Genomic DNA, 22,241 nt, shown 5'->3' with positions numbered 1-22,241 from the left:
TTTAAATAAAATCTCCCCCTGGGTCAGAAATGGTGAAAATGCACCAAAACCACCAAAAAGCTACTTTAAGTAGTCTTACTGTAAATTAGAAAAGAGCTGAGCAGCTCATAGACACAGGAGATCATGTGACTGCATGAAGTTTACACTGGTGCTGTGTCCCCTAACCTAAGTTTACCCTTCATGACTTTTCCAGGAGAATGAGCGGGGTGCACTCAAGTGCTCAGCTGCCGTCAGATTAATGCAAAGCAGCACATGTCTGATAGACATAGACAGCACCTTAATCTCCATTTTTAAATGGTAAACTCTGATGTGAATGATAGTCGACAGCTGCACAGTGAGAATGTAGTTGTTAACTCCAGCAGCAGTAGGCTGAACTGTTACGCTAGCAATATTTTCCAGCTTTTACTAGAGGAAGCCACATAAGAAATATAATCTCTTCAGAATGTTGTGGGTGCTTGTATTTGCAGTCTCATACTTACGGTCACCAGGGCTACCAAGGGCCAATGACGATAGGTGTAATAAGGAAAGAATGCAGTTATTGTAGTTTGAGGCTAATGCAGTGTTTCTCCTCAGTTTCAACTCTTTTGTTTTATTTAATTACAGCACACTAAACCTTTCTATTGATAAATATGGCTGGTGTTAAGAAATCGATTTAAATCTCGTTAAAAATTAAAGATTTGCTGTGTGACTTTTTCTTTTTTTACCCACCTTTAACGTGAGTCACTCAAACTCCCAGTTTGATAAACTTTGCTTCCTGGACACCAGCTCCCTCTTTACCACAGGAGTCGTTGCAGGAACCTCGCCTGCTCACCTGCATTAGTGCTGTTGCACAGTTCTTGACTCATTTGACTCTTCAGTTAAAGAATCACTTCTCTTTTCAGTTTTGTGCCGTGTTCTGAGAAGATCCACTCTGCTGTCACAGAGATGGCTTCACTCTTCCCCAAAGTAAGTGCCCCGTCCTTATGTTTTATTTCTCACACTGTGTCTCTCATCTACATCTACATCTTCTTTTTTCTTTTTTGATTGCTTCCATCTGTCTGCAGCGACCAGCACTGGATGCAGTCCACTGTTCTCTCCGCCTGTTGGCTTCCAGTGCCTCACGACTGCAGGTGGAGTGCCGTAAGGCGGCGCCTTCGGAGCCTGGCGCTCCTGCAGTAGACTACCAGCTTCTCACTCAGCAGGTCATCCAGTGCGCCTACGACATCGCCAAGGCTGCCAAGCAACTGGTCACAATCACCACTCGTGAGAAGAAACAGTGACCCGACAAAAGAAAGAGAGAGGATCAGTGCATGTGCGGTTTAAAGTGGGATGGGAGGGGGCTTCCAGGAGAGGGAGAAAGAGGGAGGGGCAGGGGGTGGGAGGGGAGTACGATCACACTACAAGATGAAGGGTAAGGAATTGAAGTGACGGGGGAGCAAGGCTGACATGAGGAAGAGAAAAGAGAAAGGAAGGGATTTGGATGGAAGCAAAGCAGAGGACGTTTGTATGATAGAAACACTACAGTGAATGGAAAAAAATTCCACAGGCGTGGAAGCGAAAGTAGGGAAGGACGAAAGGAAGGAGCCAACACGGGAACCACAGCCCGCAGGGACCTTAGCAGACTGTTGGAATGGGATGTGTACCATAAACTGCTCAAACTGTGACGAGCATACGTGTCATAGACTGCTTTATTTATTCTCACTTGTAACTCATCGTCCCTCCTTCTCCCGCTTCGGGAGGGAGGCAGCGTATGCTCCGAGAGAGAAGTAGATAGAACAGCCTCCACGCCATCGCCGTCCCTCCGTCCTTACGAGGAATCGGGTTGTCCTTCCTCCTCTTCTTTCCTCTCTCTAAAGAAGAGGGACCCCGCACCCCCACGCTGTCCCAGGCTGGATGAGCGTCCGGTGCAGAGAAGGACCTGCAGCCCACTCAGTCTGATTCCCACACTTCCTTCCACATGGGGGTAAGCATTTACAGGAGGGGCTCCAGCTTTTTTTTTTTTCTTTTTTTCTTTTTATTAAACCCATCACCTTCCCTTTCTTTTGGTGGTACACAGCATGATCTGGCATGTTTTCCTTTCTTTCCTCTCCTCTTTTTGCCTTTTGAATGTGCAGGTCTGTTTGGTCTGACAGAAATACTTTTTTTTTTTTTTTTTTACTGACTTACAGAAACAAAAACCCTTACACTGGAATAATTGTGATTTATTGTTGTTGTTGTTTTTCTTGCCTATTGTTTTTGCTTTGTATTGATAATTTTACTGACTGTCATTTTTTATTTTATGTATGTTTTTTTTTTTCTTGTCTCATTTAGTTGAATATGGAGACAGGTGGGAGTATGTGTTAACCTCTTACTGGGATTTAAGTCTACATGCACACAAACAAACAAACACACGAATCAGCCTGTGAAAAAAAGGTCCTCGACATTTCTCAAGCGCTCCTTTTCAAAGACAGTTGAGTTTTTATTACATTTTCCTTCATGTGATATATACATCTTATGGCTGTGGGGTGTTGAACGGTTGCCAAAGGCATGGTGTATTATGACAGGACCAGGATCTCAACTGCTCCTCCTTCATGTCCTCAGCTGTCTTTTTCCCCCCTCTCTTTCTTTGCGCTTGATTTCTCTTACTGTTCGCCTCATTACCAGAGCCAGTGGAATCATCTCAGAATCACCTTCGTAATCATTTTTTCGCAGTGCCAAGCAGAATAATAAGAACATCTGGTTTCCACATGGAGGATTAAGCCCCAGTCTTCCTCAAAAAGTGCTTATGTGGCACGGGTGCTTTACTTGGTAACTGTTGAGTGTCATTAAGCGGACACACTGGTGTGTTGGGAGTTGAGCTTTAAAAGTAGACCTGTGGAGAAAAAACAAAAGCACCAGATCTGGCAACCAGGATCACAGATATCATTCTGAGGTGCACTTGATTTAGTTTGCCAAGTATTATTATGTTGTTGTTTTTTTTGTTTGTTTTTTTTACCCTTGAGACTGTTTGACAAGCTTCTGTGGAAGCCTGCGAGCAGTTTTCTGTCACAGCCTGCTGATCTGGGCCACAGAAGTTGTCTCTTTTTAGCCATCTGCCTTTCTGCAGACAGCGTTGGGAACAAAACTCAGTGCAGTTCAACCGACTTATGTCAGTCGCGTACTGTGCCGAACAAAAATGGTCATATCTGTAAACACGTTGGGAACTTCTGGGAGGACTGTCCTCTTTTTTTTTTTCTCTCTCTCTCTCTCCCTTTTCCTTTTTTAAAGTTAAGATTCTACTCTAAAACCTTCACCAGTGCTCCCGCAGCTGGTTTCCTCAGTAACAGAGAGATTTCCTCACCTCGCTCTTTTGTGTAATCTCAGCGTTCAGTTACTCACCTGAAACACTGAAGGATCAAACTACAGTCGCATCTCAGTTTGTCTTGTATTGCTGCCTTTTTGTTTTTCCCCACAAGATGACAAATCGGCTCCAAACACCTTGAGGTAATGCCTCATCATTTCTGTCCACTCCCCCCCCCCCCCCCCCCACCCACCCAATATTTTATGGTTTATATATATATTTTTTAAATCTTTTACTCTGATCACTACGTGGGATTTCAGTCCATGTCCCCTCAGTCTTTGACATAGTTGCACACATGTCTCTGCATGGGAGGGAAACTTGGACTGTGCGTTGAAAAACTCTTGAAATGTATCATTGTTTAATATTGAATGCCTTTGCACATCGTCATCATCATCTCTTGTATGACTGGCTGAGTTGCGGTGATCTCGTACTGACTGCTGATACAACAGAAATACTACCACACTTATACACACACACACACACCAACACACACAGGGGGCCAGCAAGGAAAACGTGTCCCCTTTAATCATGATTGCCCATGTTTTAGTCTAGAGCCATATATATATATATAAAAATATATATATGAACGTATATTTTTCATGCTATATTTTATATTAAGCTGTAGTTTTTGTTTGTGAGATATTTATATATTTGTTGGCCTAAATGGGCTTCAGGCCATGACCTCTGTTCACCAAGTCCTTGCTCACCTCTTAAGTCTCGGCACCTGATGTACTTGCAGTTGTTCGAATGTTTTGAGGTTACGGTGTGGTGTTACTATGTAGTCATATAGTACATATTAACGATCCTGCTCGTATCCATGGGAAGATGGGAATGACAACGTGTCTCATTTGATCTTAGTTGCACTATTTTTCAAAACACCTGCTGGATGACGTAGGATCTGCAGTATTTACTGCACTCTCCCAAAGGTCTTAGCTCAAGTACATTGGGTGCAGGATTGGAGTTGGCATATGGAAATATGGGTGGGGGTATGGTCTGAAGCACACTTGGGCTTAACACTACAGTCATCTCAAAAGATCACGAGGAGGGGGGGGGGGGTCTTAAAAACGCACATGGCCCAGTCCTCCTCTGAGTTAGTGGACACTACATAGGGTGCCTCTAGTGTGAATGTTTAATGCTTGTGTCAGTTTTGTCACACTTTGCAGACTTTATATGCCTTCATTCTGTTCAGAATTTAGCACATAGACAACATCAGACACTCACCCTTATCGGTTGGACCAAGCCATGCACAGGTACAAACATTGACTCTTCAGCCAGACTTTAACACACACACACACACACACACATGCACACACACATCAGATTCTCAGCCCTGACAGTGCACTGTAGCCTGTGCTGTCGCATTCCTGTGTGTCTTCACAGCTCGACAGTTTGGGAGATGGGAGAGTTATCTTTTAACAGAAGACAATTAAGAACTGTAAAGTAGGGAAAACAACGACTTAAAAAGGTCAATCGTAATGGAAACTCATAAGCTGTACATTTGTAATAAAATAATAAAACAATTTAATTGTCCAGGGTTTGCCTGCATTTCTTTTTCTTACTGCAAAAGTACATTTGAGATCATTCAGCAAAAACTTTTCACTCTGCCTTCCATTGTGCTCTGGATCATCACAGTTCAACTCACGTTCTCTTCTCCTCCTCCTTCAAAAAGACCGGATCATTTTGTTTCCCCCCCCCACACACATCCATTACTGATCTGGATGTTCTAACTTTACAGTTTTAATTTTAATCAAAGTACCTGTAGACTCACTCTTTACAAATCACACAATCACATCTCCAGAATGCAGCTATTCACATGTTTGTATGACAACACAAACATAGCGTTGCTTACAACAGCAACTTACATTTCTGGCTGGTTATAAGTTAACCGTTCTTTTGGATAAAACATTTTTGTCCTTTCAATTAAAAAAATATTCACATGTTAAAAATATGACATGGTGGGTCCTCTGTCAAATTCCTATGAGCCTGTTCATTGTGGTTGTAGGGCTGTTATAGTGTGCGTAATTTACAACATTTAGGTTCTCTCAGATAAACTGCACACCGTAGGTGTAAGACAGCTACATGTAAGACGAGTCCAACATACATAACACACCCTTTTTCTTTTCCTTCAGGTCCCCTCTTCCCAAACAGTGTTGGGGGTGTTTCTTTCAGTTCTACGGACATTCATCTGAGCTGGAGGAGCTCGGCAGGAGAACGCATTCTTGCCTTCTGCCCCTTTTCTGCCTTCTCTTTGCAATTCGCAACCTTCTGCGGATCACATCTGGAAGAAAAAACATAACAGGAATAAGCTTGGCTTGTAAGCTCCACCTAAACGAGAATGTGTATCTTTCAGAAAAATTCTAATTTAATTAGGGCATAACAGCTCTATTCTTCATCCCTGATGACGTTACCTGCAACGCTGTCATAGTCGTCGCTTGGGTTGTGCCAGTAAAGGCTTGGCGTGATCCTCCAGTGGCGGTACAGACGAGTGTGAAGCACTGACAGAGTCAGGAGAACCAGCAGGAAGCCTAGTGCCGCTGCTGCCCACGCCGCTTCGTCCGTCCTCGGGGTCCTTTGCAGCTCTCTATATACAACAGCAGCAGCAGCTTGGGCCTCTGATCCCGAGGCCTTGACACAGTCACAGTGTTCACCTGGTGCGCAGCTGTTGCAGTCACGGCTGATAGGCTGGCTGTGGCTGGCTGTCTGTGGATGCTGTTGTGCCTGAGCCTCTGACTGGGGTTTAGGCACAGAGTCGGAGCCAGTGCTTTCACTTTTTTGGTGAGATCCTGGGGCGCATTGGATCTGCGTATGCTCCAGCTCTCTCTCCTTTACATCTACCACTTCATTATCCTCCATGTTGCCGTCAGATGAGTCGAAGATTTTCTCTTTAGACTTGTCCACTTTGGTATTGTGTTTAATAGAGTCTGTTTCCTTGAGAATCAGGGCTTCAGGCCTGTCGGTAAAGGTGCGTTTACTGCTCACACCATGTGCAGAAACAGGAGAGTGGTTCAGTTTTCTGAGGCCTTTCTGAGCTTCTGTCTCAGAGATATTTAAGGCCAAGGGAGCTGTGAGCCTGGGTTTAGAGGCTTGAGTTGGAACCTGAGGAGCTTCTCTGGAGCTAGAAAGATCAAAAGGTTTCCTCTGATCTGCTGATGATCCAAGCGTGCTGCTGTTATTCTGACCATCTCCTGACCGCTGAGGAACAGTTCTGGAGACATTTGCCATAGTGTTATTGCTCTCATTGCTGTCAACAACTTTCAGGGCAGCTCTCATCTGCCTGGTTTTGCTTCCCACTTTTGTTTGTTTTGAGCGTTCGGTCTTCACGCTGTGCTCTAGTTCAGCCTCTGTAGCTCCGCTTAACAGAGAATAGATGGTCCGCTCACAACACTGCCTCAGGGAATTCTGCAATGTTAGTTATATCAGACAACTGAAATTACTCATTTATTTACTAGTCTGTACGTTAAAAAACATCACACAACTCAACAAAGCTAGCTCAATCCTGAGTCATGTTTCCTAACCTTCATTTTTGTTGTTTGTTCTAGCTGATGCAGCTCTGCTGACCAGGTCAGCAGCAGGGCATACTTCCTCATCTGCGTCACACCATCAGACTCTTTTCTTGAAGTCTGACCTCTGTGATTGACCTCCAGCCAATCACAGAGGTCTAAAGACGCGGCGGTGGACAGCTCCAAGGTGCGACCCCAGGACACAAAAGCTACAGGCTGAGCACAGAGCAGAGAAACACATTCGGTAAATTTCCTTTCTCCCAGAGGCTAAAAACTTATCTTGTACTTCATGATGCCATGAAGTACAAGACCATCTGCCTGAGTGCTCTTAAAAAGGCCCTTTTTAACGAATAACTGACAGTTCAATGACAGGACAACACCCTCAACAGTCTTCTTAAAGCAAACAATGCTTTTGCATCTTGTCTCTCTCCGAGATCCTGAGTTCCAATCTGAAATGGTATTAAATCTAACAAGCATCCGTGTTTAACATCCCAGAAATCCAACAAATTCTGATGAAAACAAAGGTTGATGAAAGTGTTTCTTACCATGTGTTTATTGAGCTGTGGGTGTGGGGTCAAGATGTAGGACTGCAGACAGGAGCGAGCCAAGTCGGACAGGATCTGACGCTCGCGAGGTGGTGCACACGGATGGTAGAGCAAAACCGCCGCTCCACGCTACAAAACACAGAACACCGCACGTGTGACCAGAATCTCCCCATTATCCACCATTACTGCAGCATTCTATGATTAATTAACATCTATGTACTCAAGTGCTTATAACAACATAAACATTGTATCAACATAACATTTTCTGATTAGTCCTTCTAATGTTGCTTTAAAAAAAAAAAAAACTATTCCTATTGGTCGATGTTCTCTCTGTGGAGAACGATAGCCGAGAACTAGCTGTGATCCACATTATATGCTGGCATATTACTGCAGGAGGCCAAATCTGTGACTTTCAAGGAAAATTCATAGTCTGTGTCAACCCTCCTACCAAGGGTCCAAACACATAGAAAATAACTGCTGGTACACTTGCCTGGTTTACTCTTAAGCTGCACTTAAAACTACACACCGTGTCTCGACTGCAGTTTGATATGAACATGAGTTTCAGCTTGGAATCTTATAAAGGCTAATTTGTAACTCAAGAATTAGGTGTGTGTTCTACTGTCAACGCCCGATTCCTCTGTGCTTTTATCTACTGTATTCGGATTTTACAAGCGTTCCTTCCTAAAGCAGAAACCAAAAACAGGTAGGCGACTGACCTTCCCACTACACATTTTTACTTGTCACCATAGAGAAGGCACAGGTGTAATAATGGTGGCTGCCTTCCTTTTAGGAGAGGCCACCTGTTTGGTGCGGGCCGTACAAACTATACACATTTTCCATACTGTTACAATTAAAAATGTTTGCTGTGATTAAAAAAGTTAAATAAGTAAATGCTGAAACGTGCTTGTTTTGTTAATGGGTGATTTTAAATTGGCCATAGTTATGAATGTATAATACCCTAACCTAGATTAAGAAAAGGATGGATCGAGGAACGAAAAACAAAGAAATACTCCAGTCCTGCTATTGTTATTCATGGTATGGCTATAAATGCTTCATGACAAAATGACAGTTTCCTTCTATTAAATGCGAAGAGTTTTGATCCTGAGCCAAAGATCACCATCCCCACAGTCAAGCACAGAGGTGGAAACTTTATGCTTTGGGACTGTTTTTCTGCTAAAGGTACAGGATGCCTTCGCCACATTGACAGGTCAAAACACTTTATCTAAAAACTCTGCATTTTCTCTCATTTTACAGTTAGCTCCTCCCTTGTAGAAAATGCTGTTCTGCTACCAGTATGTGTGTCCAGGTTTTTTTATTGCTGTCAGCAATCCCCCCTTTTTTAATGTTAATACACACAGGGCTAGAATTAAAAACACAAAAAGAACGCACACTGTATAACACTACGAGTGCACTGTCACGGTGATGATGATTAACCATAGGGAGGTGTGTTTAGGGTGGTTTTTATTTAGCAGTATAAAGTTACTCTGTTAGTTGTTAAACGCTAGTATTTGTATAGCTGTGAGTTATGGAGTACTGTGTGCTTTAATGAACTTTAATGCACAAAACAGTGATACCCATAATTTTGTTGTAGTTCAGTGAGGTGAGAATAAAGGTTTCCTAACTGTTGGTTCTAAGTGATCCGCTGCTTGTTGTTAAAACAGTTTTGCAAACTAACTGAAAATGCGCCCCCCAAATTAACAGGTTGTTACTATAAGCTTAAACGCAATACACTAGCGGAGGGGGGAAAAAAGTAAGTCAATCAATAAAGTATGGCCTCAAGGTGGATGTGACTGAGTGCTGAAAAACACATGTCCTGAAAGTACTGCAAAAAGGCTCAGTTTACACAGAATACACATGATGCACATATCGCTCCAATGAACAGACAAACTGATGTTTCAGAAGATACAAAGGCAGAGGCAGCAGCAAACCATGTGCAATAGTGCAACTAACCTGCAAGTTATTGAGCCACCGCTGAGGAGGACAGTACACGTACTCTCCGCTCTCTGCTCCTATTGGTCTGTATGCTCCACTGCAACACAAACACCGACACAGAAACACAGGTTAATGTCTTCAAAAGCCTTAACCCTTTCACGCATAGTGGTCACTAGTGGACACCTTTCAAAGGCTGTTTACTTGTATTTGTGTCAGTGTTGATGGTATAATTGCACATAAACCACTACATTGGACACTGATGTGTCACTCCATACCCTGCCACCCACTGGTCGTTTAATGTTACTATATATGTATGACATGTTTCGTTGTAATTATTGTTATTTAACCCTGTCATGCATGAATTATGACAACCTCAATCAGGATTTTTTTCTTCAATATTTTTCTTGATCTTTTCATGCCTACAGATGAAAAAATACAGTGTTGGAACAAGAGAGCCAACACACTGATGTTCAGTTGAAAAATCTATAGCAACTGTGTGATGCTATCATGTCTATATGGACCAAATACTGAGGAACGTGTGCAGCACCTTGTTGAATCTACACCATTCTAGAGAATTAAGGTAGTTCTGAAGCCAAAAGAGGTCAAACTCGGTATTACCAATGTGTACCACATAAAGTGACCAGTGTGTTGCTTGCTTTAATGTAATAAAACAATGCTTTTTGTAACAATACTAAGCTTGTGTATCTGTCAGCTCTTTGTAAAAACAGAAATAATTGTATGGCCATCCAGTAAGGTATTCTGCAGCTCTAGTGAACTTACTCATCAACCTGTACACTCACCTGTTAGGAATGCGGTGATAGTAGGAGATAGATTTATCCATGCATATCTGCCTAGCTGGCTGAAATGAAAACATCAAGCACACAAGACAAACACTTAGTTAGCTTCTAGTAAATTTCACACAAATTACTTTTACTAAGCAAAAAAGCTGGTTTGGTTAACTCAAACTGAATCTTGTTGCAACTAACACACTTGCTTGGTAAAGCTTTTGAGCTAATACATGTACTGGTTTCAAATGTCAGCTGCGAGAGGCTTCAGCTCCCTCAGGACAGTACATGAGGAAAAAATGGTTAAGAAAATAAAAGAATGAATTGGGTTCAAATTTAGTGAACTGTGAATGGGACTTGTTTGAAGTGTTATCCAGTTGCACTTTGATTTTAGGAGATAACCAAGTCATGCTTTATGTTTAGAGGGCCAAAGGTTGCGTAAAAAGTCCAGATATGAGATTCTTAAGTAAACTGCCTGGTGTTTACTCACCTCAGGATTGTACGCTGTGTCAATACTCGGAAGTCTCTGAAAAGAGGAATTAGAAGGAACACTTGTAATCTGGGAACAAAGCAACCCCAACAACTAACTACACACTGTTACATATGTAACAGTGTGAAGCCGCAAGGTGATTCGAAGTGGGTCGAATTTGCACACACAGCTCATTTGCTGTGTGTGCAGGGTTTATCACAACAGTCTCATTCATATGATTGTTTGCATTTCCTGGCAACCGGTGTAAGTGCACCACACCCCTCCCATATGAGCCACAGTGATTATGGTGGTAATTTGTTAGACTAAGGTGTATGAATTTCCATGTTTACCTGAGTAAACTCTGGCCATGCAGACGCAGCACAGTCCCAATAAACAGCATCCGCAGGCAGGTCCCTCTCCAAAGAGAGCTATCTCACACACACACACACACACACACACACACACACACACACACACACACACACGTAAAATAAGTGCATTTTAATCACCAATACTAGGTTATAAACCATATGACTTAAAACATGGATTTTATTTACACCAGCAGACACACACAGGTAGTGAGACTGTTACCTTTCCATTATCACATCCTTGCCCCAGAGATCCGAAGACATGGCACCGACCCACACTGACCCACAGCACTGCCAGCACAGTCACCGTCAGCGGAGCGGACGTCGCTTCTCTCGGCATGACGACGACCAGTCAGTCGAGTTTAGCTAGAAGCCATAGCGCACCGTAGGTCCTCCACGTACAGAGTGGCCGAAGAAGTGACCCTTTAAAATGCCCCAAAACAGAAAATGTGTTGGGTACAGAAACATGACCAAAGAGCGGTAAGACGTGCGGATGAGGGTCAACAAAGTAACCGTCCCTCTGTGCCGGCTTTCCGCTAGCAAACGAGCGTTAGCTAGCTCCTCTACATTATGAAGTTAAACTAGACTGACAAACTCGTGATTTAAAACACAAAAAACGTAAATAAAAGAAAGCGTATTTCTATCCTTCGCCAGAGTTTGGTATACAACCTAAGATACAGCTACACGCCGTAACTTCTTCCGGATAAATTTCAAAATAAACCTGCTGTCTTCCGTTGACCGTTGACCTTACCTAAAGTTGCTTCTCTTTCCACATATTAGTTGTATTCAAGAGGAATTAAAAATAAATAAATAAATAAATAAATAAATAAATATATATATATATATATATATATATATATATATATATATATATATATATATATATATATATATATATATATATATATATAATGCATTTTGATTATTATTTTTTAATCTTCAAGTGGTATTGTGGGACTTCATTTCGCTCTTATTTAAGCCCCCATTTCCGGATCTCAAGCCTGTAGCCTTTTTAGCTAACTTCACTGACCAGTTGTACTACGGAAGCGACGAAGAAACAGATTCAGAGGTATCAAACACGCGGCTCGGGGACCAGTGAAAGGGCCTGTGTTGTCCCGCTGACTAACTGCAAAGTGTGAAAATTGCAGTAAAGTCCTTACAGTTCTCTGAGCCACGTCTCACTTTATTGGTTTATTGAAGATGTGCAAATATGCATGGAAAAAAAGTATATAAGGCAAAAAGACTTTGTATGATAATAACATATATGAAAGTCAATATTTAAGATGAACACTTTTATTCTTTACAACAGCCTGAACTCTCTTAGCCAAGCTTTCTTGTCATTTCTTACATTGCCTATTCTTCTCCGGGCCTCTTGAAGGGCATTAAATGCTCAGGTACATTTTTTATGCTTGAATAATTCACAGCTCAGCGTTAAGTGGGTTTAAAAAGAAACTTCTAAAAAGGGTCTGTACAAGAACTGGACTGAAAATGGGTGGGAAAAAAACCTTTGAAAGACTTTCGGAAAGCACTATTGCATTTTACTGCATTCTAGCATTTGGCAAAACTTTGAATGGGGCAAATTGCATTTGGACTCATGGTTTTAGTTTTTCTAAGCATTTAAACATCTTCAGAATGCACTTTGTTGCACTTTAATAAAATTTTAATAACACAAATCCTTCCTTTTTAAATAAAGTTTCTCAGTTTATTTTTATTTTTCTCACTCCAGATCAAAAAGATTGTATGTGGCCCAGGAACACCCCTGCTTAGCAGAATGTTGTGGTTTTAAGTTAACCATGATCCTCCTCTAGGAGGCGACATAGCAGCAACATGATTAAATCCCTTCTCTCTCTCTTTCTATTTTTTCCTTTAATGCTCCACATTAAAGGCAAAGAGCTTTATTCCCCTAAACCTATTCCTACATTTTGGAATCATGGATAGTTACATTTATTATTATTTTTTTGATAATTCCCTGCTTTGACCTGCTAGAGCAATGGTAATCCTCCTTCTGCAACACTTTCCAAATGTTTTAATTCATGCAGATAATGCCCACAGGCTACATTCCAGTCATAAAACTAGCACCACCTGTTTGCACAGGTAAACCAGCCTTTCAAGCTAAGTAACTAACACAAACAGATGGTGACAGTCAAATACAATGTATGTAAGCAGCTTTCTGAATAAGACTGAGGCAAATAAATACAATTTAGAGAATTAGATCAGATAATCAGCTATCCTCTTAAAAGACAGCCGTGAACTTTTCGTGGTGAAAAATAAGTAGTGGGTACAAAAAAAAGATAACAGTCAGAACTGATTGGTGACTTTCTTTTATAGTGACCTTTATTTTGAAACTGATGTGGGGAAGTTTCTGCTTTTGGCTCTCCCTGTTTCTCCACCCCAGGGCTCCACACACCCACACCTTGTTATAAATGTGATCAGGTGGCTTTGTCAGATGAGACCTGGACTCCTGGACAGAGGAGAGAACTGGACCGAAATGGAGTCCACCCTCCTCAAAGGTTTGCTATTTGTTAACTGGCTTGTTTCTTTTTTCTTTTACAGTTTGAAAAGTGTGGATTAAATGTATTTATTTTTGGATAATGCCTTTTTAAATGTGCAGAATAACCGCTGCAGGGAGATTGCAGCTGATGCACTCCTACCGCTTCATATTTGTAGACAGCAGGCTCTTTTTAAACCTTTCTCCTGCTGTCAGGGGTGTGGCACTTCCCCAAATTGTTAATTATTAGAGTATTCACTGATTTATAGCCAACTATAAAGTATATGCAGGCACAGTTTTAGTGTTGATGACTGATTTTTAATTTCTTTGTTTTAACCTGGCTGTCCTTTTAAGAAAGTTGGATAACAAGGACGTCCTGGCATATGATGCTGTCATATGTGTTTTTTATTTATTTTAATATTTTATTAAAAGTGCATGTTAAAAATAGGCTGATAAGACAGATGTTTGTATATACAGATTACTCATTAGTTGAGCGTTCAGAAAAATTGATGTCTTTCAGGCAGATATTTGTAACACTGCTCACCTGAATTGTTTAACTGCAGGTGGAGGAGACACTGCAGGCGTCGAGCCTGCAGCGGTGCCCTCTGGCGGTTCGCAGCCCCCGGCTGAAATAGAAGGGCCTGCGGAGCTGGCCAAGACGCAGGGAGACAAGACTCAGATCGGGAAACCTGCAGGAACAGGAGATGAGGTGAGCAGGAGAAACAAAGCACACATGTTGTGACTTCTCCATTATCTAATGACAGTGAAGCAATTAAAGCAGCTCTGTTCACAGGCTCAATATCCCCACTGAAGATAACACATGTACTTTCTCCTCTCTTGTGTTTACCAGGAGATGTATTCACTTGACAGCTCTCCAGACAGCGAAGATGAGGGTATCGGCAAGAAAGAAAAGAAGAAAAAGAAGGTGAAAAAGAAGAAGAAGAAAGTAAGTGTGACAGAGTTCAGTAAAGTGAACTGCCGATGAAAACGGTATTGATTGTATTTGGAATTTTTTGTTTGTAAATATTTTCTGGTATCTGCTAAGTTAACTCAGCAGTTTTCTTAAGGATTTGTCCTGACGGGAGCACATGTGGTGCTGAAATCATGAGTTACAGCTTCTTACAGAGGAGTGGAGTACAGCCAAACAGGAGAGAATCGTTTGTTCCATGTGTGGCTCAACTGTCGCTTTTTGCACAAGTGGTTAACGACATAGCAGGGATAGGTGTGTGCATGTGTGCTTGTTTGTGGAGTTTTCCTTTATGTGTGTTGCCAAGTGCCTGAAGGGCCTCTCCCATATGCAGTCACAGACACAACTTGCCCTCGTATGACAGAAACTCACTGGGGCGTGTTGGCCATGGCTCATTCCTTCTCATGTATTGTTTCATAAACAAAAGATTGTTTACATAAACTTCTGTACGTAAAATTAAGCACTAATATTCTCCTTTTTTCTTAACAGAGCTCCAGCTCCTCCTCCTCCTCTTCTTCATCTTCATCTTCCTCCAGTAGCTCCTCAGACAGTGATAGTGAGGTAAATTGCAGATTGGCATGTGCTGATCAGGGTTTCAAGAGGAAAATTATTTGTTCAACAGAAATCGAAATAAATGCGATCTTCACATGTGGAGCCATGGAAGAAAAACACTTCTCGAACAGCCACTTCAACTTTCAGACCGAATGCCTCGTGTTATTTCCAACCACTATTTGATATGGAGGTCACAGTTTGTCACACACCACTTGTAACACTGGGGCATTTTTAACTAGGCAGTGTGAGCAAAAGTGTGCACCAAAATGTTGCTGATGCATCCGTGCAGAGCACTTTGTGTTTATTGGTAAATTGTAGTTTTGCTGATAAAGTGACAAAGCAGTTTTATCCGCACACCCACATGCATGACACACACATTTACACCTAACCACAGATCCTGTGATGGGTCTTTGAGAGCCTTTTTTAAAAGCTCCTGCTAAGGTCAGGCATCCAAAAGAGTTTTGTGAGGGCTGTCCAGAGCGCTTTTGTTCTCTGTATGTTGACACATGAGACACAAAGTCAAACACAACAGCAGACCCTCGACAGAAGTAAGTTGTAATGATTGATGGCTGATCTAGAGCCTTCAATTCTAATGTAATAAATCTGAATAAGTGTGTAATTTCTGTGATCATGTGACTGGTCTGTTTTCATTAGAATTTTCACCTTTATTAATAGATTCAGGTTTTAGGAGAAGCCAGGGTTTTCTTGCTCACATGTAGCTTCTGTATGTGCTTATTACCAAGTAGAAAAACACGACTCCCTTGCAGCTCCATGCCTGCTCTAACCTGTCATTTACCAGGTGCTGCCATTACATGACTTAGTCATGACAACATTGCTTACAGTCATTAATTGATGTTTGCTTATGTGAATACCCTTCCAAACACTTGGAGAGTTTTGCAGTTTTGTTTATGTAAATCCTTACGAAAAGCAGCTATACAAAGTCCTTGGCTGGAAGCACAATTTCAAATCGGCTCACATGGGATTGATTGTCCCATTTAATTATGTATCTGCCTCCAGTGAGGATACTGTCTAAAGATGTTGTCTGTTCAGTGAATATTTAGGGTGGATTGAATCTAAAAACTGCATTTTTATCCTGTCTCTCAGCAAACTGATAGATAAGCACGCCAGTCTTCTCCCTGCTCTTGTCAATTTCAGCTCTTAAAATAACTCAAGGAGCACACAATGACTCGCAATTCCAGTTTTGTCTAGTTTTCCAATTTTGCAACTTTTAGATGACTGCAGTCATATGATGACATGATGTGGGTGTAAAGACTGGAGACTCAGGAAAAGCCAGTTATTTTGCTATTGCATGATTTTAAGATAAAAAGACAAAGGTCAAAGACACAAAGCAACAACCAGTTAACCACCTAGTGGGTCACCTCGGATAGGACTTAACAACTGATGAGCTTTATTGTGACTTTATTTAACTTACTGAAGTAGAAGGTCTCAAAAATAAGTATACAGAGCAGCAGAAATGATTTCTCAACAGGCGATAGACTTTAATGTCCTGATCTGAAATGACAAACTATGTGAGAGGAACACGCCCATTAACAATGATATCTTTTGGATCTCATCCAGCTACCCATGAGTTGTGTCTGAGAAAGTTATGTGTCTTATCACGAGAATACAGTAACATATCCATTGTGTGCATGCTTCCATGCATCACTGCTCATGCATGGTTATGCGTGGATGTGCATACTGTGAGTTGGTTTTGATGTCTGATTTTGAATCCTTCTCCCGAGTCTTTTTCATTAATACAAATGCAACACTGCATGAATACACGCGAAATAAAAATGCATTTACGAAACAACTGCTGTTCAATGTTTCCTGGCAGGATGAAAAGAAAAAGAAGAAGAAGAAAAAGGAGAAGGAAAAGAAGAAGAAAAAAGACAAGGAGAAAGAGTATATCCACGACAGTGTCGTCATATCTCAGGCTGGTAGGTGATCTACGCTATTTCACGATGACAGTTTGTTCTTGATTTCTGGTTTGCAGCGTTCGCTCGATGAACCTGAAATTTCAATTAAATCAAACGGCTAGTTTGTTTAATTTGCCGTTCACAAACAGATACTGAACATTCATTGGGTTATCGTGGAGTAGTGCTGAGGTCAGCTCACAAAGCCAGAATGGGGGCTGTGTCTAGATCCCCTTTATAACAACATGTCCTAAACCATCCTGCAACCCCACATTCTGTGATCATAGTAGACCAGCTGTTTACATAACAAAATGTCTTTTTGTTTCCAGAATGATTAAACTAATGCATTGCATTTTGTTGCATTCAATCTTACCAGGTTCCAATGGCCAAATAAAACATGCAGACGATCTTGGTCAGGTGAGAAACAACTCAAGTCTGTAATTTTATACATTGCATTGCTAAAGAGGTCGACGCTCCAGTAACACCTGTGGTATAGAGAACAGCTTTATTAATCGACCAACATGTTTTTTCATCAGGATTTCATCAGATTCATGAGAAATGTATTGCAAACCATAATTTACATGCCGTACATGTTTAGCAGAGAAAAAAATTCTTAATTTGAATCAATCATATAGGTCCTGTGTACCGATCCACCAATCCACTCGGTTGTGTGAAAAACAGAGCACAATACATCAAAACATTCCAAACTTATCATTGTATTTTTATTTTTATTTGTCTCAGGATTTTAGCTCATCAGATGATGAGGATGACAAGAAGAAGGAAAAGAAGAAGAAGAAGGAAAAGAAGAAGAAAGTGGGTTTAATTTCCCCTCCAAAACTGGCAAATTTTACGACGACTAATTGTTTAATAAGACTATCAAATTTCAACATACCATAAATGACAAATGACAGAGACAAAGGTAGACTATGGTAGGTATGGTAGACTATGTTAATGAATATGTATTATACGTCCTCTGTCCTAGGAATCTTCTTCCTCATCATCTGATAGTTCATCATCTGACAGTGAGGACGAAAAGAAGAAGAAGAAGAAAAAGAAGAAGAAGGTGTGAAACTCACCATTGTCACCACATGTATGTAACTCTGAGGAAAAAGACAGAGAATGATTTATACTTAATACTTTTTATTCCTTTCTCACAGCAATCCAGCTCTTCTTCATCTTCTGACAGTGAAGATGACAAGAAGAAGAAGAAGAAAAAGAAGAAGAAGAAGGTATGAACATCACTATGATGTGTCTGTCTGCCTGATGTGTCTGTGTTAATGTGCAGACAGAAATAGATTTTATGTGAATACTTTTTATTCCTTTCTCACAGGACTCCAGCTCCTCTTCTTCTGATAGCGAGGATGACAAGAAGAAAAAGAAGAAGAAAAAAGACAAGAAGAAGAAGAAAAAGAAGAAGGTATTCCCCGTGTTTCTTAATTTTCAAGTGAATAATGTATTTTACTTCTGTGTTAAAACTCATTTATTAAAGAGATTTTTGTGTGTTAACTATATTTTTTCCTTTCACAGGACTCCAGCTCCTCGTCTTCTGATAGCTCTTCTTCTTCATCCTCTTCTGACAGTGAGGATGACAAGATGAAAAAAAAGAAGAAGAAAAAGGACAAGGACAAGAAAAAGAAAAAGAAGAAGGTATTGTCCAAGCGTCTTAATTTTCAAGTGACTAATCTTTCTATTTCACTTGTGTTTAAAAGTTCATTAAGACTTTTTTGTTTTAAATACATTTGTTTTTCCACAGGACTCCAGCTCAGATAGCTCCTCTTCTTCATCTTCTTCTGACAGCGAGGATGACAAGAAGAAAAAGAAGAAGAAAAAGGACAAGAAGAAGAAAAAGAAGAAGGTAATGCCTGAGGTTCTTAATTTTCAACTGACTAATTTCTCTATTTCTGTATCACAGTTCATTGATGATATTTTGTTTTAAATATATTCATTTTTCCACAGGACTGCAGCTCAAATAGCTCCTCCTCTTCTTCTTCTTCTGATAGTGAGGATGAGAAGAAGAAAAAGAAGAAGAAGAAAAAGGACAAGAAGAAGAAGAAAAAGAAGGACAAGAAAAAGGTAAAACAGATGTGGATGTTTGTTGTCCTCTTACATTCATATGACGTTACAAAATATACAGTCAGTATCCAGGCATGAACAATGAAGAAGAAACCTTACCATAGGGGTTTCATTTCTTTATTTAAACAACAAGATGAATGATGTTTCTTTTCCTTAATGCAGGATTCCAGCTCTTCATCCTCATCTTCTGACAGTGACAAGGAGAAAAAGAAAAAGGACAAGAAGAAGGAGGACGATGAGAAAAAAGTAAAGTAACTTGTGTTTGTGTTTAATAAAAGCATCAGTCCTGTTGCTCTGTGATAACCCGCCCACAGTGAACACATTTGCCCTCTCACTGGCTTTTCACTATCAGGAAATGATTCCTAACAACTCAGCTTTTATCATTTTGAAAGTTTGTGAAGTTTATTTTTTTAGCTTAACTGTGTGCGTGTGCTTCTGTGTCTTCTTTCAGGATGAAGAGCAGAGTGATATTGTTCTGTCAGCAGCAGGTGAGTGTTTTCTACTTGCTCTTGTGCACAGTAATATAAATCACAGTAGCCAAACATTTACATTATGTTGATCCTTTTGGTTGCCTTTTCTCCATTTTTGTAGGTGGTGTGATTCCAGGACCAGATGAAAAGGTTCCTGGCAAGGTGAAATATTTGCTCACGCATACTTTTCACACTACACCTGCATGCACAAACTCAATACGTGCAAACAAAAGAGCGACAGCCGATGCAAACTTATTCATGATAATTTTTCTCGGTTGCCAGTTTCAGGTTTAAGTAAGGACTGCATGATGTTCCTTTTATATATTATGATTGCCCTGTTGGACTCAGAAAAGATGTTAAAGCTGAGAATGGTTCAGTGCAAATTTATTGTGTGGCTGTCAAGTTGCTAGCCTAGATAAGAAGTACCGGGATAGCTAAAGATGACGGTGCACAAGAGACAAAAGCTTGAGAGAGATTAATGGAGCTGACAGGTTTTTGGGATCAGCCTCAAGTGGCTAACAGAAGACCTACAGTTTTTTTTTTTGTTTAATTTTTCTTGCTCTGGAGTTTGTTGCTTCATTGAAAAGATGATTCCACAGGAGTTTTCAGTGTCCTTGGTTTCTCCCCATGTTGAGAAAAATTAAATGTTTACAGCTGACTCAGTGCTTTAGGGAGCCTACAAACAGGAGTGGTCACATCATGGTGACCACGTCCTGGTTTTATATAGAAAGGCATGACAGAAAGAAAAAGATATAATAGTTACTTTCCTTTCCCATGACAGCTTCAAACTTCAGACGATTGCAAAGTCTCCTCTACATTGGCTGGTATGTATGCTTCTCTAGCTCTTACATAGATCAAATAGCATTGATGGCATTGGCAATGGTATTGATGGCAATGATGTTTCCTGTCTAGCAGGGGGAGTAGAGGCAGTACCTGAGGATGGCAACCTGAGTGATGATGAAGGAGGAGGGGAAGAGAAGGACAAAAAGAAGAAAATGAAAAAGAAAAAGGTAAAAGATTGTCAGCTACCCATACAGAACTCTAATAACAGTACTACTACTAATAATAATATATACTAATAATAATAAATTAAACTTGTAATTGTTCAACTCTTTTACAGGATTCCAGCTCTTCTTCTTCTTCCTCTGATAGTGAAGATGAAAAGAAGAAAAAGAAGAAGAAAAAGAAGAAGAAGCAGACAAAGAAGAAGAAGAAGAAGGTGGCTAGAAAAAGTCTAAATATATATTTTACAGAAAATCGTGTATTTCTGTTACTGACTGACTGATGCACTTTCTAGGATTCTAGCTCTTCTGATGATAGCTCCTCTTCTTCCTCCGATAGTGATGATGACAAGGTGAGAAGAACATCTACAAATATTGCCATTTTCGTCTTTGCAAACACATTTGCCGCACTCAAAATGATGAAAGATAGAAGATTGCACAATTTAAATTGAGTCTTCTTTTTTGTATTTAGAAAAAGAAGAAGAAGAAGAAGAAGGACAAGAAGAAGAAGAAGAAGAAAAAGAAGGTGAGGGGCCATCCACTTTAAGGTTTTAGGTTGACTTTATTTATTTATAAGCTACTGTAATTCCTCTAAATGAAATATGTTCCTTGTTTTTTGTCCAGGATTCTTCTTCTTCATCAAGCTCCTCAAGTGATTCTTCTAGTGATGATGATAAGAAGAAAAAGAAGAAGAAGGATAAGAAGAAAAAGAAGAAGAAAGACAAGAAAAAGGTAAAGAAGAGTGGACTCACTGCCTCCTCCTCCTTTGTATATTTTCAAAACTCTGGTTCCTATCCGTCTTATGATTGTGTGACCTCACTATCATATTTACATCCCAGGATTCCAGTTCCTCTTCGGGTTCTTCTTCCAGCAGTGATGATGACAAGAAGAAGAAAAAGAAGAAAGACAAGAAGAAGAAAGACAAAAAGAAGGTAGTTCTACTCTGTGTGATGGAAAAAAAATGTGTCTCTGCTCATTTTGGTAATCATATTTGTGAGTTGATGAGTTTCTAATGCTTCCTCTCTGAGCAGGACTCAAGCTCCAGTTCAGGCTCCTCTGGTAGTGACAGCGACAAGGAAAATAAAAAGGAGGAGAGTGAGAAAAGGGAGGAACAGGTAAAATGACCTGTAACATGCTAATATCATCAGATTATATGAAAGAAAAATGACAAATAATAATTTTAGTGTTATTCTTTTTTACCGAAGTTTTGGCTCCTCGGGAAGTGAAATCAATAGAAACAACAAAAAAAGCTTTTAATCTAAAAATGTTCAAAATGGATTGTTAATGTTCATTTCCAGGACCACCTTGATGGTGAGCAAAGCAGCCACTCTAAAACCAGCATTTCAGCCTCAGGTGGTGGTGGACCTTCTGCCAGCTCCAAGCCAAGTGATACTCCCAATGTGTCTCTTACATCTCCCGCCTTGAAGCTGCATCCTGTGAGTTCTTCAGCTGCCACCAAGCCATCCCTTGTAATCAAACGTCCCAGCTACATGGAGAGCCTGATGGGCACCCCGAAGAAGACTGGAGACAGCACGACACACTCCACTAGTCACTTCACCTCAAAGGATCTGCTGTCAGGGCCCAGACCTTACCAATATTAAGATTTCATAGATCTTAGTTATCAGCCAAAATCTGGCCTACATCACAATGGAAGCACTTAAATGTAATCATGAATGCTTTAATGATGTTACCTTGGGTCATGATTTCATTGGAGTAAATTTTACAAAATAAATACACCGCTTGATTAGAGAGAAAAGATTTGTGTTTTTAAAATTGACAAGTTTACAATTGACAGTTGTAAACTTGTCAATTGGTGGAGGAAATGTCAATTTATGATCACAACAGGTTAAAGGTTTGAGAAATAAAAGAGCATGAATTCA

General features: G+C 40.5%; 3 protein-coding genes across 8 annotated transcripts in view; 2 read left to right on the top strand and 1 right to left on the bottom strand.

The window, feature by feature from the left end:
* The window catches only part of git1 (G protein-coupled receptor kinase interacting ArfGAP 1), a 27,360-nt gene extending 18,912 nt beyond the window's left edge, over positions 1-8,448 (top strand). For 4 of the 5 annotated variants that reach the window (XM_004567017.4, XM_004567016.4, XM_004567014.4 and 1 more), the window contains 2 exons: positions 882-945; positions 1,044-3,477. In XM_004567017.4, coding sequence (XP_004567074.1) covers positions 882-945; positions 1,044-1,259 — 280 coding nt within the window. In that variant the 3' untranslated portion in view covers positions 1,260-3,477. Of the gene's footprint in view, positions 1-881; positions 946-1,043; positions 3,478-6,837 lie in introns of those variants that run through there. The other variant, XR_191601.3, reaches the window with a different exon arrangement.
* Positions 4,987-12,014, bottom strand: tp53i13 (tumor protein p53 inducible protein 13). 2 transcript variants are annotated; one of them, XM_004567013.4, is made up of 10 exons: positions 11,928-12,014; positions 11,121-11,320; positions 10,880-10,957; positions 10,551-10,586; positions 10,076-10,134; positions 9,294-9,372; positions 7,344-7,472; positions 6,814-7,014; positions 5,707-6,697; positions 4,987-5,576 (listed from the first exon to the last, which is right to left on the bottom strand). In XM_004567013.4, exons 2-10 carry the CDS (start codon positions 11,235-11,237, stop codon positions 5,470-5,472), a joined length of 1,797 nt encoding a protein of 598 aa, XP_004567070.3. In that variant the 5' UTR covers positions 11,238-11,320; positions 11,928-12,014; the 3' UTR covers positions 4,987-5,469. The 2 variants fall into 2 exon arrangements, with proteins under 2 accessions (XP_004567070.3, XP_004567069.3); XM_004567012.4 differs by lacking the exon at positions 11,928-12,014 and having other exon boundaries at positions 11,121-11,641.
* Positions 11,900-22,241, top strand: LOC101471044 (uncharacterized). The gene is made up of 26 exons (XM_076892197.1): positions 11,900-11,966; positions 13,293-13,407; positions 13,949-14,094; positions 14,236-14,331; positions 14,842-14,913; positions 16,739-16,841; positions 17,194-17,234; positions 17,559-17,630; positions 17,800-17,880; positions 17,975-18,046; positions 18,148-18,234; positions 18,345-18,464; positions 18,571-18,672; positions 18,774-18,890; positions 19,053-19,136; positions 19,342-19,378; positions 19,482-19,522; positions 20,142-20,184; positions 20,273-20,370; positions 20,481-20,579; positions 20,658-20,714; positions 20,834-20,887; positions 20,986-21,093; positions 21,201-21,293; positions 21,393-21,476; positions 21,660-22,241. The coding sequence occupies exons 2-26, from the start codon at positions 13,344-13,346 to the stop codon at positions 21,960-21,962; spliced, it is 2,274 nt and encodes a 757-aa protein (XP_076748312.1). The 5' UTR covers positions 11,900-11,966; positions 13,293-13,343; the 3' UTR covers positions 21,963-22,241.

This window comes from Maylandia zebra, linkage group LG14, assembly GCF_041146795.1.
Source record: "Maylandia zebra isolate NMK-2024a linkage group LG14, Mzebra_GT3a, whole genome shotgun sequence".
In the NCBI taxonomy this organism is placed as follows: Eukaryota; Metazoa; Chordata; class Actinopteri; order Cichliformes; family Cichlidae; genus Maylandia; species Maylandia zebra.
The sequence above is the reverse complement of the archived record's forward strand: the minus strand, read 5'-3'. Positions and strand labels throughout refer to the sequence as shown.